The 18,139-nt window shown below is 39.4% G+C and overlaps 1 protein-coding gene across 1 annotated transcript in view; it reads left to right on the top strand.

Moving 5' to 3' along the window:
* The first annotated feature begins 10,349 nt into the window (after window positions 1-10,349).
* Window positions 10,350-18,139, top strand: part of LOC139719548 (uncharacterized) — a 30,957-nt gene continuing 23,167 nt past the window's right edge. The window contains exons 1-4 of the mRNA XM_071630960.1: window positions 10,350-10,399; window positions 11,325-11,460; window positions 12,094-12,391; window positions 13,304-13,615. Coding sequence (XP_071487061.1) covers window positions 10,350-10,399; window positions 11,325-11,460; window positions 12,094-12,391; window positions 13,304-13,615 — 796 coding nt within the window. The remainder of the gene's footprint in view (window positions 10,400-11,324; window positions 11,461-12,093; window positions 12,392-13,303; window positions 13,616-18,139) is intronic.

Below are 18,139 nucleotides of genomic sequence, written 5' to 3'. Positions count from 1 at the left end.
ACCACAACAAAACCAACTTTGGACAATAAGCCTTTTCGTTTCGTCACGATTGAGTGTTTGACTATTCATCATTCTGATTGTAGTTTGTTTGGACGATTTATTGTTTAATTCTATAGGTGTGTGGTAACAGTGGTACCATGTCTGGTTAGTCAATGGAACGCATACGGACATAATTTGATGCACAGTCTATGTCTTATGCGCCATTTATTATAAGCACTGTTAATTATAATTATTATTATTATTATAAAGACGGGGTGAGAGGAGTGTGTTTGTGTGTGTGTTTGTGTGTGTGTGTGTTTGTGTGTGTGTGTGTTTGTGTGTGTGTTTGTGTGTGTTTGTGTGAGGAAAGAAGGAGAGGCAGAGTATGTACATAATAATAGAGAGCATAATTCATTCTCAACGAGTTTGCATTACATTATACGTGTGTAGTATAACAACGAGCTGGTATGCGCTTGAACGGTCTGGAGAATATACATTTGCATGACAATTATAGACCCGAGCATGCCGCGTGCCAAGTGTCAAAACACTGTTCGTGAACCCTTATGTTGTTTATGCTTGCCTATAGAAAAGTGGTGCACCCATGACGACTGCATGGGTGAGATGATAAAACTTATGGAGCTACTAAAACAAAATGGTAGAGACAAATGAGTTTTTAAAAGAAATGGAGTTTCAACAGAATGTATAAATTATTTAAACAGTTGTAAGCTTCCTATATTGACGCACATGAAAATTCCACAGATGCGTTAGTGTCATTTATGATAAGTTTTTCGATGCCGCCGTTTTTCTCAGCAATCTGAAAATTCAATTTGAACGCTAGCGTATTGTCGACTATATTTTACCTTTTTTTTTTGTAAAATGAAATAGAATTTCACTTAATGATAAGGTACATGAATATCCCGTCCAGGATTATGTGCAAAGAGGTAATCTAAGAAGTGTGTCATTAAAATAATGGAGACTGTATATACCCTCACCGGAAAGCCGATTTTATCATTTTTCCAATCAATGTCGACAAATGAAACTAATATGGTAATAATCTTCAGGTATACTTCTGTTTTTATGCAGATGTTAGATTAATGTACAGTCATGTACAGATGAGTAATTTTGATTTTTATTGTGTCAGTCTTTTTATCGCCTAATTTTATTTGCACACCTACGTGTCTGTACCTGTATGTGCCACTAATGTGGCAAAAGTAATTACCATCATAAAGATATATCTTTCTATATAGGGAGTGACTATCTATGCGCAATGACACATCCCTATGTGTTGGGCAGCTCCAGTTAAGCACATACTTCAAATGATTCCGAGTGCCGGCAGTAAACATGGGAACAGAGTGAATAAGGCTGCTGTTGTTACTCCATCTCTTAAACCTCCGTGCTAAAACCACACTTAGGTTCAATGTTCACGCGTTGTAAACTTGAGCAAAGCGCAAGTCAGAGCGTAATGTCGACACCATTAATATTCTGTTATTTCGCTTCACGCCTGACATTTGAACATAACTGAGGCCCCGCCCCCTTTCCCAATGTAAAATGACAATATGATGACTCATTATGAATTGTATCACGGTGTTGACAAATATGCTTAAAGCAAGCAAACAAACAAACAAACAAACAAACAAACGAACAACGGGGCCAGCCCATTCCTCTCCCCACCTCCACCACAATCTCCGAAATGGTTTCAGTTGCAATTCAACACAGTGTAGCATGAAGTTGGGCTTCTTTAAAAAAAAAAAATCAAAAAAAAATCAAAAGAAATAAAAAACAAATCAAAACCATAAAAAGCAATACAGAACAACTAAGAGCAAACAAGACAAACCTACAGAAGATTTGACTGACGAATCTTCTCTACCCTTCTCTATTTCTGTTGAAATTTATGGGATACAAGCAATGGCACACACCCACACAGCATGTATGTATACATTGCAACTGATACAAATTACATTGTCTGATTCTATATCATTCAGGAAAGATTATTTGTATAGGTGTTGGAGTGCATGAGAGGCCATGGCAATCATGTTCATCTTATGTATTCAAGTGGTTACCATATCAACATAACTGTTTCCCGAAACTTTCAACTTTCTTTACTTCCTTGTCGCGTCAGATATAGAATAAGACGAATTTATATCCATCGCATAGTACGTATGTGTGTGTTTGTGTGTGCTGGAAAAACAAAGCGCTGATGACTGTATACAAAGGAAAATGGATTGTTTTGAATTTGCTATCACTTAGGGAATGTCCCGAAACAGAATACGTTTATGACATTATTTTTTTTTTCTTTTCTCCCAAACCTAATAGGAATGTTATGGGAGTTAGGACCATCATTTCGGTCAATATGCATGCGTCATGGGTTGGGACCAAATCAGTACTAGGTGAAAACCCATGTAAGACATTCAAACTTTCAAATTGTATGTCCGAGTTATGATGCAATTTCTACAATTCTCTCCGTTTGGTTTTTTGTTTCCAATTACCAAAGAGCGAATTCCATGTATAAAGGGTCATTATAAGACCCAAAAAATTAAGTTAGGATAATCACTATTTGGGTGTTAATTTCATGAAGAGTGATATTGAAATGGATCAAATTTCGATCATCATTTGAATCTAGGCTTCTTTTTTTTCTACAGCCCGTTACAGCCCCATGGCTTTGTACAATGTTTTACGCTAGAAGATGTATAAGGGTCAATATAATTGTTCATTAAAAAAAATAACGTTAAACCATCTGCATGCGGCATTCTAATCCGTTTTTACTAAAACGGTATAACATTCATTCCAGTAACAGTAAGCATTTTGTTTATTGTGCATGACATTTTTCAGTATTTTACTCGAAAAATGTTTTCACGCAAGACAATGGAAAACGCATCTTTTTGTTGAAATTATAATATTCAAACTTAATCATTATGCAGCAAATGTTGTACACCGGTAAATGGAGGAGTTATTGCTTCTTTGGAAGGTTCACCAAAATGGTCAACCACTCTCGTCACGATTAATTCAATCTGTGTGGATGAAGAACCGCAACATGCACATTCAATAGATAAATATTGCTTCCATTGTTACACAATTCTTATCTCCATGTGTATTTCTTTTACACTTGTCTGTATACCGGTATATAACTCATATTTTGTTATTTTCAGATATTTCTTTATATCCATTCATACTCATACGGTAGCATTATAACGCCCGTTTTCTTATCACACATGCCTAGGCCTAATGCATGCTAAGTGTCGTATGCTGCTATCACAACCTGCAAATCACCATGTCATAATTCCTGCTTTAAAATATACTAAATATTTACTGAAATATAAAAATGCATAGTTTGCCTTGTAAACCACACATGCCACCTAGCTCTTAAATGCATGTATAAGCTCTATTTGTTATTACACCTTGCGAATACACTGATTCATACTTTATACGATGCATAGGAATTCATAACCAATACCGGTTCACCTTTTGTGTGCGTACCCGTATACAGTTTACCTTAGATTGGCACACCGATACTATACCCTATACTCGCACTGTTGGCATTATTACGTGCCTTGCATGCGATGAACATAATTAACCAAACAACTCTTTTGATCTTGAATATTCTTTCATTACCGGCACTTCGCACATATTACAAACTGTGTCTTTACTCAAATCATGAAACTGGTCCAATTGTTCTTGTTTACATAATGTGTGACTGAAAGTATTATGACATATATTGACATTGTAGCTGCAACCTTTGCATAATTTAAGTTTACCACTTTCTGAAGCGCATATCAATGCCGAACTGATTTGTAGTTTATGTTACAGTTCCCTTGTCATAAACATCTTCAGCCTTGCCTGAAGGATAAATACCTGTTCCTGACTTTCACCACTGTATGAATTAGTCTAAAACTCAAAACTACATACTGTATATACAGACTACAGTACAGTACAGCTGTATATCAACTACAACAGTGTTTCCAATCTACTTCTCCACTTGAGCCAACTCCTTATTAATGAACCATTGTTTAAGGCTGTATTACTGTAAGATTATCTCAAAACCTCGAAGGAAATATTAATTCTTTCCTTTTCCATGTCTAGAAAACATACATGCTCTAACCTCTGTGGCATGTAGCCCGACATTCTTTCATGTCAGTTGCAAACGTGCTCAATTTGCATCAACCAAATTTAGATTTTCATATTCACATGTATGACATACTAATCATGTGCAAGTAAGCCTAAATACATATACCAACAATTGGTATTTCAATTCAGTTTCAATTTGAAATTGAAATCGAAATTGAATTGAAATTGAAATTCTGGTTTCTTCGCTGTAAAATTGATCATTTTCCCTGACGGAGATTTTCAGATTGCATGTTTTGCTCGCTCAACATTCTGTCACGCACACACACTTGCATATACGATTATCGAATGACCGATTATTCATGCCTGTGCAATTCTACGTGCTACATTTTATACATCAACCTAAAACAAACAAATTAAAAGCCTTAACTATTTTACTTTCTTTTATACTCTTGGTGAACCTGCTTCTTTGACAGGAACTTCAACCTTTTTTCTCATCTCCACTGACAGACATCCGTCGTTTCTGGCGGATTCATAGAAAAGCTGAAAAAACCCCCCACCCATCAGCTTTCCCAAAGACAACAACGCTGAATTGTTCCCAATGAGGATCATGGTTGTTGTTGTTGTTTTTTTCCTTTTTTGCCTCTAAACCTCTAAGGTGCGGTCTGACTGGCAAAAGATCGAGAAGTTTAAGATCGCGAAATCTTCGAGATCTTTTGTCGTCCTCTCACACAGGCAAAAGATCGAGAGAAAAAAGATCGCGAAGTCTTCACGATCATTTTTATCGTCCGGTCACACCGGCAAAATATTGAGAAGTTTGGCGGGGATGACATGGGGGAAGTATCCCTAGGTGGAGTGGGAAGTTTCACGAGAAGTTTCGCGGGAAGTTTTGAGGGAAGTTTGCGGTAACACTGGAAAAAACTTACGAGATCTTAAAGATCGCCATCTTAAACTTCTCGATCTGCTGCCAGCCTGATCGCGCCTTTAAGGCGAAGGTATCTTTAAATGAGTGAAAACATAGCAAAAGGCGCGGTCAGACTAATTAGTGCAAACAAGAAAATTACGACACACTTCTGATTTCGCTCAACGAAACACTGTTTATGAACTGCAATGGTTACTGCCTCTGCAGTCTACAGACATGTGGTAGCCTAACGCAATATAAGGCCTATTACAAAATGCATTTGAGATACTGTGTCACGCGAGTTAAATAATGTGATTTAGAATACTACCGATTAGCTGAGCTGCTACTGCTTGTGTGATCGTGTGACTTACATCAATGATGTGTATGATACCCCCTTGCTCATACTATGTAGAATATAGAGTATAATATCAATATTGTATTGCACCTAGCATGCCTCTGACGTGCAAATTTACTCGAAAAGCAATCAGAATGACGTAAAATGTCAAAAACTTTAATTTCTAGCCTGTTTATATAATTATGTGAGTCACGCAAAACAAATGACAATTTCTCAGAAAAGTGTAAGTGTTAGAGCCAAAATGTTTCTACCCGACCATTTAATATCAATAACCTTTATAGACCAAATAAGTCCTGAAAATGAATGCCAAAGAATCACTACAGAAAAGGCACACAAAGGATTGTCAGATTTCAGTCAGAATGTCACGCGAGTCACGATGGAATGGCTGTTATAACAAGTATAAGTCAATATCAAAAATGTATGGAATTCCATCAAAGATTTTGTCATGAACTACTTAGTTTTCTACAAACTTTCGAGCAAGGTCATGAATAAAAATTTCACAGTATGTTATGTGCAGCTGCATATGGCTTAATTCTCCATTTTCAGATCGTAATTCTTGTGCATTTTTTTCTTTTGATGGAATTCTATTATGTTCATATCAGTTTGCTCTTTTTTATATAGAACAAGCACATGGTTGAATAATTTACGATATCATGTAGATACAAATAATGACAGAAATTTGATCATTTTGTTGGTTTATGTTTGTTAAAGCTAATAGGCCTACATTGCTTTATGATGCAATAAACACATAAAGTGGAGAACATGTGTACATTTTGATTGTAAAGTCTGTGGTATCCAGGAATGAATATGAGTTTTATTTTGTTTTGTTTTGTCTTAGTTTTGTTTTTTGCGTCATATAGGTAACACTTCCTGACACGAATAGCTCATTACTACTTCTGAGAATGTTCCAACATATGTGAACCATCATCTCGATACAACGACCAAGAGAATAAAAAAAAAAAATGCCAACAATTACAGGAAAGTCATTATACCGTATACTGTCAAGTCATACCAGGAAATACAGAGTTAGTGGAATAGTTCGATTTACTTTTAGCTTAAGTCATTGTAAAGGCCGTGTCACACCATTCCGGGCAAGCTACGCGGGCTTGTGGCGAGGAGGTAGTTTCCAGCACGTAGAAGATTTTCAGCGGGCGAACAAGAATGTTTGCAATTTTCACTCATGCCTTGTCATACCGTACGGGGGAACTTCTGCGGCTTGACTTGCGGGGAAACAAATTTACTCCCCGGAGCTCTCCGCAGTTGGTCCGCACAGGACAGTATCTAGCGCGTAGTTGCCCGGAGGTGCTCACGCAAGTCCGATTTAACCGCAGCCAAGTTTTGAGCATGACTAAAACTTTTTCCGGGTGAGTCGCGGGAATGCCCGTAAAGGTCCACGCAGAAAGAACGCCAGTAGGAGACCCTTAGCGGCAGTACTTCCCAGGCAATTCCCACGCAGGTACTTCGCAGTCCCGTATGCAGCCAAGATAATGAAATTCTGTGAGATTTCAGCCATTCCATTTAGATAGAGGAATTCCTTCACTGAGTTGTCAGCCCCCACGCGACTGGTATAAAGGTCACACAGTATACTCGCAAGTATAACGCGTCCAGCAAGTAAGACACATGCACTGACTCGCACAAATCCTTTTCCGCCCTCAGGAATGTCCGGTATGCTAGAAAATCCTTACACGTAACAAGCCCGAGTAGCTTGCCCGGAAAGGAGTGACAGGGCCTAAACACGGTTGCAGGTACAAAAATATGCGTGCGCACCTCCGGGCGACTACTTTTAAGATACATGCTAGGTACTGTCATGTGCGGATCATCTACGGGGACCTCCGGGTAGTCAAAATTGTTCTTTGCAAGTCGCACGCAAGGCTGGTGTGACACGGCCTAAACACTGAAGCGGGAAATTTTAACATCGGCTCACAGTCTTGTGCGAGATTCTGTGTTTGCGTGTGTGTGTGTTAGAAATGCTTTTGTAGCTTAAAGCTACTACGGTACCGTCTGTTTGAACTTCCTTGTCAAAGACAAGTCAGTGAGGAAATAGTAGCTAACTTGTCAAATGGCATTACCGCTGTATACATGCGATGACATGTATCTGTTAATAGACTCGAACCAGATGCCAAAACTATAAGAATGACGTCACAATATAACACAATATCAAAAAAATAGTCAGAGCACGTGACCTTTAACATCTCCAGAAGTTATTGAGAACTCCATCGGCTTAACATATCTCAGGACCAGGTCTGGGGATTGAATATAAGAGTGTCTTAATACGAATTATTTTCACCAACCATTTCATTTATCTCTCTACATTCACTCAATCTATGCATATCACATGTTTTCAAAACAGCGTTATGATAATGTAGATATTCATTTTTTTTAATCATTGCAATTGATTTATATATTGTCTCCATCAACGTAAATAAAGGTCATATCAATCAGTGCTTAGTATTAGCCATGATATGGGGGACACATACTCTGGAAGGATTCGAACCTACGACCTCCCGATCACCGAAAGAGCGAACTTTTCCACTATTATACACCATGATTACACAGAACTTCGGGTTGACTGTCAGTGCTGGTTCTAATCCTTATATCATGCAGCGGGTACTGCCTGTTTATTCAATTTGAATATTCAGGTTGAATCTGCTTTACGCAGAGTGAGATACAAGCAAACCAAAACAACAACAAAAAAGTTTCTTCAGATATGTTTGAAAAAATGGAAATCTATGAAATATAAATGGATTAACATGTTTTCAATTGGACGCTGATATCTTCGGGCACTCGCATACAATGTGTAACTTCGACAATGAGTTATTCGTGGGGCTAACGGAGTACGTCAGCTCCATGGAATATTGCAGATACCATCACCTAAGAAAAAGTAGTAATAAAAAGGTATGTATATGGATTGTGTTTAATGTTTGGTGAAAAAATGTATCAGAGTGTAAAGATTACGAAATTGATGTTAAGAATTTGTATAAATCGGTTTATATATTTTTTTTTAAATTGATGAAAATGATAACGAAATTGAAGTAAAGTTTTTTTTTGTATAAATTTGTTTGTACATTTTGTTTCCCATTGATGAAGAATAGAATATTCTTTAAAAAAAATCAGTCAACCCCAATCAAGCAATCAATCAATCAATCAATCAATCAATCAATCAATCAATCAATAACTCACTCAATCAATCAATCAATCAATCAATCAATCAATCAATCAATCAATCAATGATATCAATCAATCAAGCAATCAAACAATCAGATTTGATGATTGTCACTTATGAGTCTGTCAACGGTCAAGTACAGTCATGTCCACATAATTCCCACGCCTATCAAATTCTTTCTGTTTCTGTTTTGATTTTGTCTTGCATTATTCTGACTGGTTTTGCTTTGTTGTATTTTTTTTTCTTGGATATTATCTGCCTTTGCCATGTTATACGTGTATGGTACGTCTGGTACTTGCTTTCCGGTTTTAGGCACTTGGTGGATGATTTAACCAGACATTGTATGTATTGAGACAATATAAACAAATCTTTTTTATACATGGTTTGAATCATTCCATCGTAAGTTGTCAATTCAATTCTTACTGAATAGCACTCAAGCGTAAGTGTAACGAGAAGATTGCACAGCAATGTATATGCGGTTATGACGTTCTTTAGATACCAGCAAATGTATGCTAAAAATATTTTGATGCATAATGGTGGGGGTGCTGTGGCATAATGGATAAGACTCCCGACTCCCAGTCGGAGGACCCGAGTTCGAATCCCGTCCAGTGCCTAAGTCCTTGGACAAGATGTGTTTACCCACAATGTCCCTCTCGACCCAGGTGTATAAATGGGTACCTGGCAACGTTGGGGTAATAATAATAGCAGGGCCCTCTGGTAGAGCAGTGGCAACACTGAAGAGGCTACCCTGGGTAAATAAGACCTTATTATTATCATTATTATTACGCGGTTCTCTCTCACTCTCATTAAAAAACAAACAAACAAACACCAAAACAAAACACAGAAGCAGGAACAACAACAATACACACCCAACAATAATAATAACAACAACAACAACAACAACAACAGGAAGATGGCTACCAATTATATGTACTGTTATGATGGATGTGTGGGTGAGGGGTTTATTTCGGTGCATGACTTGACCTAAAAAGCGCGAGAGAAGGAAACGTGTTGCAATCAGACATTACTAATGTATACTGAAGGGAGGAAAATTCTGGTGGCACAACATCATGTCACACATTTTGACACCAAAACATATCACCACCACCAATGATATCAAACTTAAAGTAACAAAAACTTTATTCTTCCCTCGCCTCACACGGCATGGTCCCAGTCTCGAGCCATCTTTTTTTTTTTCCCAACGTGGGCCTAACTGGCCACACCCACTTTGTACAAATGCATATTCATGACACAAGTAAAATTCTCTGCGCTTGCCGTCTGCTTCAAGACAGTATCATTGCGAGTCGCCTCTCACCTTCCCCTGTATCCAAGGTGTCTACTAGGCCCTACATGAGAGTAGCGAAACCCCCTCTCTTCCCGAGCACGGAGCTGTAAAGGAGAGCCCCTCTTTATCACGTCTTTGGAGAGTCGCTTTCTCTCTGAACTTTCGTAGGCCCCCGGGGTACTTACCAGTGCTTCGGAATAATCATGATAGGTAGCTTTATCGAGAAAACAACAACAACAACAGTGATTAATACTTATAAATGTGATCCCAAAGAGAGCTGTTCAAAAACAACACTATTTTTTTTTTTGCTAGAGTTTTTTTTCTGTTGAACGCATGGGCACACCTCCATAAGAACAAAACGAATTTAATCGGAATGATTAATAGACCTTTCCAATCGATTTGCACAACAAGACCATGAAGACCACAGCCTCGACGATTTCATATTCAGACCTTATTATAGCCGCCACCAAAGGGATACTAAAATAATGGCCGTTTTAGACAGATGAACGCTGTAGACAGGTTTGCCGACATGTCATGTGCATTACTCATATACGCGCATATCTAGGCATCATCGTGATTACTGAATTGTTTGCCACACATGACCGGTATGACGGCTACAAAGCAGAAAGACACTATAACTGGCTCGGCTGCGGATCCGTATTGGTCTGTGGCCACTATACTCAGGGTAAATCTGCCGCGGGTTACAAAGTTGGTGGCCACTGGCCGCGTTAGACAGGTGGCCGCCCTACACGAGGTCTTTCGTGAATTCGGGCCCTAGTGTCGAACGCATGGACCTTCTTTTCTTTTCTTTTCTTGTGTCAAACTCAAGGGCTCTATGACTCGTGGGTGTCTGTCTCATGGGATGGCCCCTTAACGGCAGATGTCCGCTATATATATATAGGAAGGTGGCCGTTAAGGCAGGTTCGATGATTCATACATTTTACACACACATGAAGAGTAGACAAAGTATTGATGCTATTAGTATTTTTCTTTTTTTTTGGGGGGGGGGTCCAATCACTATCATTATTTTCTTCGATAGTCAAGTTTCAGCATGCTCAGAATGTCAGAATTTTCATCGAAATATTCAGATAAGTTAAACAAACAATTAAATCTAATTCTTTTTTTTAGATGTTTTCAAAAATATGTTACTTAAATGGGATGGTGATCCTATCGACTTGATAACATTCTTTTCTCTTATCGATGAGCTGATATAGAAATCGCCAATTATTTTTTTTCTTCTGACGAGATAACAAAAAGCAAAGTCCTATCAAACTATTCTATAGTCGTAATAAACAGTGATAAATCGATAAGAATGTCATACAGCTTACGGTTGTGTGTAAAGAATACAAAGATAAACAGAAATAGTGTTATTACATGCATGTTGTGTGGTCGGGGTGTGTGGGTGTATGTGTTTGTGTATGTATGTGCATTGTATACGTGAGTGTATGTGTGTCTATATATGTGTACGAGTGTTTGCAAATCAGTAAGACAGTTTTGAGGCAAGAGCAGTCACGGTTTAGAAGTAGACCTATTATTGCCACCGATGTCCTCCTAATATGTTTGCTTTATTGTTTATATGCAGAGCCGTCATTCCAGCCCACGTTCTGACGAATGTCGCTTCTGAGTCTTCGTTTATCAATCGGCAACGGCGACGCAACATGGTGGAAATGTACTACCTGGCCTTTCTTTGCACGAACATTCTGCTGATACTCGTACAGGTATAGCTCGTCGTATCATCCAGATTAATGAAGGAATTCTCAGATTGACTTGGTTTTTATCTTGATTTACATACTGGCCTTTATTGACGTAAATAAGAACGGATTACTTATTTTTTTACTATAGTGGTGTGGCCATGATAAAAAAAAACATGGGCATACAATCCATAGATAAAGACCGAACATGTCTCATGTTTGTTACTGTTGTTGTTGTTGCTGTTGTTGTTAAATCATGGCTACTACGAAAACACTGAATGATCGGTGCTTATTGATGTCAATGATTTGTCGATCAGTCGCTATCGATCATACCCTCTCTTTCAGTCCGTTTCCGAGCCCAACGGGGCTATCGAAATGTGGAAATGATAGCAATCTTGGAACTATTTGACCATAATCTCTCAATCAGAAGTCAATGTCAATATCACAATCGACTTTTTGTGTAATTTCGTTGGAGGCAATATTTATTACCATCTAATACGGTTTACGTTTTGTAGCATTTGAATGCACTCGGTGAATCTATAACATCACCACCGGCAGTCATGTTCAAAATATCAATTCTAAGAGGATATATTTTTTTTTGGTAAGTTCATGCGATGGGACTGTAATCTGAATGGGCGCCAAATTCTTTTCCACTTGCAGGAGACTTCCGGTCACATCTGGAACGGACCCGACGCGGTCCACGTGGCCCGAGGGACGAATGCGACGCTGATGTGTTCGCACACGTCAGATAGCAATTCTTCGACAATTACGTGGCTCGACGGTCACGTCGACGTGTTCGGTTCCGGCGACGCCAAGTACGGCAACTTCAGACTCGTCCAGAACGGCACGAGGTCGTCGGTGATCTCGATCCTCGGCGTTCAACTCGAAGACGAGGGTAACTACACATGCTCGATCCCTGGTGTTTCGCCTTCCGGCGTCGCCTCTCTTACGGTTGAGGGTGAGTTTGTATTTCCTGCGCATGCCAGCCTGTCTCAATGAATTCTATTTATTTTTCATTACCACGAGAGGTATAGATTCATTGCATTATTTCATATCGTTTATATCTTTTTTTCCACTTCCAACAAAGAATCAGACACTATTATCATAAGCAAAACGTAATTGTGTGTATGTTTCATTCTATTTCATTTCATTTCATGTCATTTTTTTTTCAATTTCCAACAAATATCATGCACAATCATAAGCACAACGTGCCGTATTTGCATGCAAACTAAGTTTCTTTTCTTCAAATACATGTATATATATATATACATGACCTCATGAATTGTTTCATGGTAAGATGACAAACTCTGAACAAAGTCATTTAGAATTGATCAACCATGTATAAGATAATGGGTGATTACGTGAGATATATTTATGTAATGCTTTGGAGGGTTGATTCCGTGCGAGAGGAAAAGACAAAGTCATTTATAACAGGATCATGGAGTCGTTAAAATAATTTAGAACGAAGTATTAGGAAACTAAAACAAGACAACAGGACAGGTTATCTAAACTTGTCGAAGGCCACCGACTCTTCCTCTTGTTTGTTTGTTTGGTGTTTTTTTTTTTGGTTTTTTTTTTGTTGTTGTTGTAAAGGTTACGTGTCTTTTGGCTTAAAATTTGAGTTTTCCGAATCTAGAAGATTTTATTGTTTACTATACATACCTATTGATGTCTTTTGGCTTAAAATTTGAGTTTTCCGAATCTAGAAGATTTTATTGTTTACTATACATACCTATTGATATCCTTCCTGGTAGCGTTTGTAAGGGGTATTAATTAGCTTCAATGAATATTGTGCACACTATGACAGCTAGATCCATAAACATTGATTCTTCTCTTTTATCTCCCTGTCCTCTTCTTTTTTTCTTTCCAGTGGCATCGTCACTTTCGTTGTCGAACGTGTCGGACCTCGTTGACGGTGCGGAGTACACGGTCACGTGTCTCTCTCTAGGGGCCCGCCCCGCCGTGGACATCGTCTGGTTCTTGGACGACTGCCCTCAAACGCGCGGGGTGAACACAAGCAACGCGCAGTCGTCCAGCGGGCAGCCGAAGTTGTGGGACAGGAGGAGCTCATGGACGTTCACGGCGTCGCTAGACATGAACGGGAAAGTTCTGGGGTGCCGGAGTGACGGACATGCGGTGACGGCCCTGAACGGAAGAATCGAGACCCAGATAGCTGTTTCGGGTGAGTGTGTAGCAAGTAATCACGAAAGATCAAAAGCAAAATCCCAGACATCGATAAACCCGCATGAACACTGATGTGCATCATCGATAATACATGCTCTATAAGAGCAACGGCGTAGCCAGGATTTCATCTTAGGGGGGGGGGGGGGCGGTTAGTCTGCGAGGGAGCGAAGCGACCGAGCCCGAGCGAGCGGAGAGAGCGAGGGGGGGGGGGGGAGGGTGTGGGAGGGGGGTGTCCCCCCTCCCACGGTGAGAACTTTTTGCATTTTGATGTTGCAAATGGTGCAATTTGATGCATGTTATTGCGCGTTTCATCGACGTGAAACAGTCCCACTTGTTTAAGGTAGCAGTTTATTTTGATGTAGATTATTATGGAACAATTTGCCTATAAAATGGTATAATTTAAATACGCTTCTTGTATTGATTCTTTTCACTGAATATCATGAACGCCACTGAACCAGAGCGAGCGGAGCGAGCGAGGGGAGAGGGGAGGGTGTGGGAGGGGGGTGTCCCCCCTCCCACGGTAAGAAATTTTTGCATTTTGATGTTGCAAATGGTGCAATTTGATGCATGTTTTTGCGCGTTTTGTCGACGTGAAACAGTCCCACTTGTTTAAGGTAGCAGTATATTTTAGTGTAGATTATTATTGAACAATCTGCCTATAAAATGGTATAATTTAAATACACTTCTTGTATTAATTCTTTTCACTGAATATCATGAACGCGACTGAACCCGAGCGAGCGGAGCGAGCGAGGGTGGAGGGGAGGGGAGGGTGTGGGAGGGGGGTGTCCCCCTCCCACGGTGAGAACTTTTCGCATTTTGATGTTGCAAATGGTGCAGTTTGATGCATGTTTTTGCGTGTTTTAACGAGTTGAAACAGTCCCACTTGTTTAAGGTTGCAGTATATTTTGATGTAGATTATCATTGAGCAATTTGCCTATAATATGTTATCATTTAAATACACTTCTTGTATTGACTCTTTTCACTGAATATCATGAACGCCACTGAACCCGGGCGAGCGGAGCGAGCGAGGGGAGAGGGGAGGGTGTGGGAGGGGGGTGTCCCCCTCCCACAGGAAGAACTTTTTGCATTTTGATGTTGCAAATGGTGCAATTTGATGCATGTTTTTGCGCGTTTTGTCGACGTGAAACAGTCCCACTTGTTTAAGGTATATAGCAGTATATTTTGATGTAGATTATCATTGAGAAATTTGCCTATAAAATGGTATCATTTAAATAATCTTCTTGTATTAATTCTTTTCACTGAATATCATGAAAGCGACTGAACCCGAGCGAGCGGAGCGAGCGAAGTGGGAGGGGAGGGTGTGGGAGGGGGGTGTCCCCCCTCCCACGGTAAGAACTTTTTGCATTTTGATGTTGCAAATGGTGCAATTTGATGCATGTTTTTGCGCGTTTTATCGACGTGAAACAGTAACACTTGTTTAGGTATAGCAGTATATTTTGATGTAGATTATCATTGAACAATTATTTGCCTATAAAATGGTATCATTTAAATAATCTTCTTGTATTGATTCTTTTCACTGAATATCATGAACGCGACTGAACCCTAGCGAGCGGAGCGAGCGAAGTGGGAGGGGAGGGTGTGGGAGGGGGGTGTCCCACGGTAAGAACTTTTTGCATTTTGATGTTGCAAATGGTGCAATTTGATGCATGTTTTTGCGCGTTTTATCGTTTTAGCGTTTTATTGTTTAAGGTAGCAGTATATTTTGATGTAGATTATCATTGAACAATTTGCCTATAAAATGGTATCATTCATATAATCTTCTTGTATTAATTCTATTCACTGAATATCATGAAAGCGACTGAACCCGAGCGAGCGGAGCGAGCGAAGTGGGAGGGGAGGGTGTGGGAGGGGGGTGTCCCCCCTCCCACGGTGAGAACTTTTTGCATTTTGATGTTGCAAATGGTGCAATTTGATGCATGTTTTTGCGCGTTTCATCGACGTGAAACAGTCCCACTTGTTTAAGGTAGCAGTTTATTTTGATGTAGATTATTATTGAGCAATTTGCCTATAAAATGGTATAATTTAAATACGCTGCTTGTATTGATTCTTTTCACTGAATATCATGAACGCCACTGAACCAGAGCGAGCGGAGCGAGCGAGGGGAGAGGGGAGGGTGTGGGAGGGGGGTGTCCCCCCTCCCACGGTAAGAAATGTTTGCATTTGATGTTGCAAATGGTGCAATTTGATGCATGTTTTTGCGCGTTTTGTCGACGTGAAACAGTCCCACTTGTTTAAGGTAGCAGTATATTTTAGTGTAGATTATTATTGAACAATCTGCCTATAAAATGGTATAATTTAAATACACTTCTTGTATTAATTCTTTTCACTGAATATCATGAACGCGACTGAACCCGAGCGAGCGGAGCGAGCAAGGGGGGAGGGAAGGGTGTGGGAGGGGGTGTCCCCCTCCCACGGTGAGAACTTTTCGCATTTTGATGTTGCAAATGGTGCAGTTTGATGCATGTTTTTGCGTGTTTTAACGAGTTGGAACAGTCCCACTTGTTTAAGGTTACAGTATATTTTAGTGTAGATTATTATTGAACAATTTGCCTATAAAATGGTATCATTTAAATAATCTTCTTGTATTTATTCTTACACTGAATATCATGAACGCTGTCTGTTCAGCAATCAAACAGAAAAAGCATGCACACGAGGGTGTAGATAAGGGGCATATACCCTCCCACGCGAAGGTGATTTTGCGTTTTCAGATCTGAAATTCAGCGATCTGGTGCAAATTTTTGGTGCAATACTTTTTCATCGAAGTGTTAAAATCACGGAATTTAGCTCTTATTCCGTATGTGCACCATCTGTGTGTATGTATAAAGTCTCGTGAGGTAGAGCTTAGGGGAAGGGGGATTCCCCCGTTTTTAGAATTGAAATAAAGCGATCTGTGGATATAGCCACAGTCTACTTCTATGTATGGCGGAAGGGGGGGGGGAGGGGCGGGCGAGCAGGGAGAAGGCGTGGGCGAGTGTTATCTCCACCCTTCCCTTCCGATGGAGCTTTTGCCTTTTTAAGGTTGAAATTGAGATATCTCGTATACGCATATTTGATGGAATCAAAATTTGGGAAATCACACACACACACACAAAAAAAAAAAACCTGATGGGGGGGGGGACTGAGGGAGGAAAGGGTCGATTAAAAGGGGAAATTCCCCTTATACATGAGGGAACCTTCAGTTTTCGGAATATAAGTGATAAGTTTTGTGCACTCAAGTGTAGTGTACTAAGTGTCGTGTACTAAGCTAGGGAAAGAGGCACAGAGGGGGAGGGTTTGGGAGGGGGATACCCCCTCCCAAGCACGAGAGATTTTGCATATTTTGAATTGAAATTCAACAAAATGGTGCACACTTTGAGTGAAATATTCAAAAAAATATTTTATTTGATGAAAGGTTGCAAAGGAGACCCGCTTCATGTGCATGCATACAGTATACACGCATTTTTTTTTCCGCCTCCCAAATCCCCGGTCCAAATCTTAGGGGGGGGGGGGGGGGGGGGGGGGGCGACCGCCCCCATCGCCCCCCCCCCCCTGGCTACGCCAGTGTATAAGAGACACGAGAAACAAGCCCAAAGTTTCTTTAAAGGCATTATTTACCATTTTGCAGATGAAACAAAAACCCATCTTTAGTGCAATATTATAGTTCTAAAATGTGAATTAGGGATAGAAACAATTACATGTAATGTAAAAATCTGTTTACCTTTGGGAGCAGTGATTTGAAAAGTGTTCAAGATATCACATTTGATGCATACATGTATGTGTAGGTCTGTTGTATCACAGAACATCCTATATATATATATATATATATATATATATATATATATATATATATAATATATATATATATTTGCAATAAAGCCTAAAATACAACTATAGATATCAGTATTTTTCTCATTAAACCGTAACTGTAGACGGTTTAGTCTGGAAACATTTTCATTGTAATTATCGTTTACATTTTGTGTATTTAACAATACTTAACATCGATTATAGGGATTCAATTTTTTTATTGGTTGTTTCTTTCCCTAACTCGCATTTTAGAACTATTGTACAGCACTAATGCTGTTTTTTTTTTTTGTTCTTCTGCAAATGGTATACTGTGTCTTTAATCAGTATGATCAACAGTTCAATGGTAAGTATTGGTAAATATGCAAAATGTCATGAGAAGATTGTTTCTAGAATAAGCCGTCAAAGTAATATTTTATTGAGATTAAAAAAAAAAGATATATTTTAGAATTCAACCTAAACCAGATAGCTTTCATAAAACTAAAAAAAAAACTAAATAAAAAAACTAAAAACTATGGCAGGAGAAAAAAAAATAATGGCCTGCGAAGGTATCATCATTCTGTTATTTTTGGGCGTACCAAAACAGAAAAACCGCACCTCAAAACAAACCAAACATACCCGTAATGGTGTAGAGCTAACAGCGTGAGCAAGAGTTGTATAATGTGGGAGTCCCTCGTGACATACGCAGAAACCGAATATCAGGGGAAACCCCGTATATATT

The sequence above is a fragment of the Diadema antillarum genome, unplaced genomic scaffold (genome assembly GCF_040938485.1).
Source record: "Diadema antillarum isolate AM-2024a unplaced genomic scaffold, OU_Dant_1.0 scf00000112, whole genome shotgun sequence".
In the NCBI taxonomy this organism is placed as follows: Eukaryota; Metazoa; Echinodermata; class Echinoidea; order Diadematoida; family Diadematidae; genus Diadema; species Diadema antillarum.
This window is presented reverse-complemented; position numbering and strand designations above follow the sequence as displayed.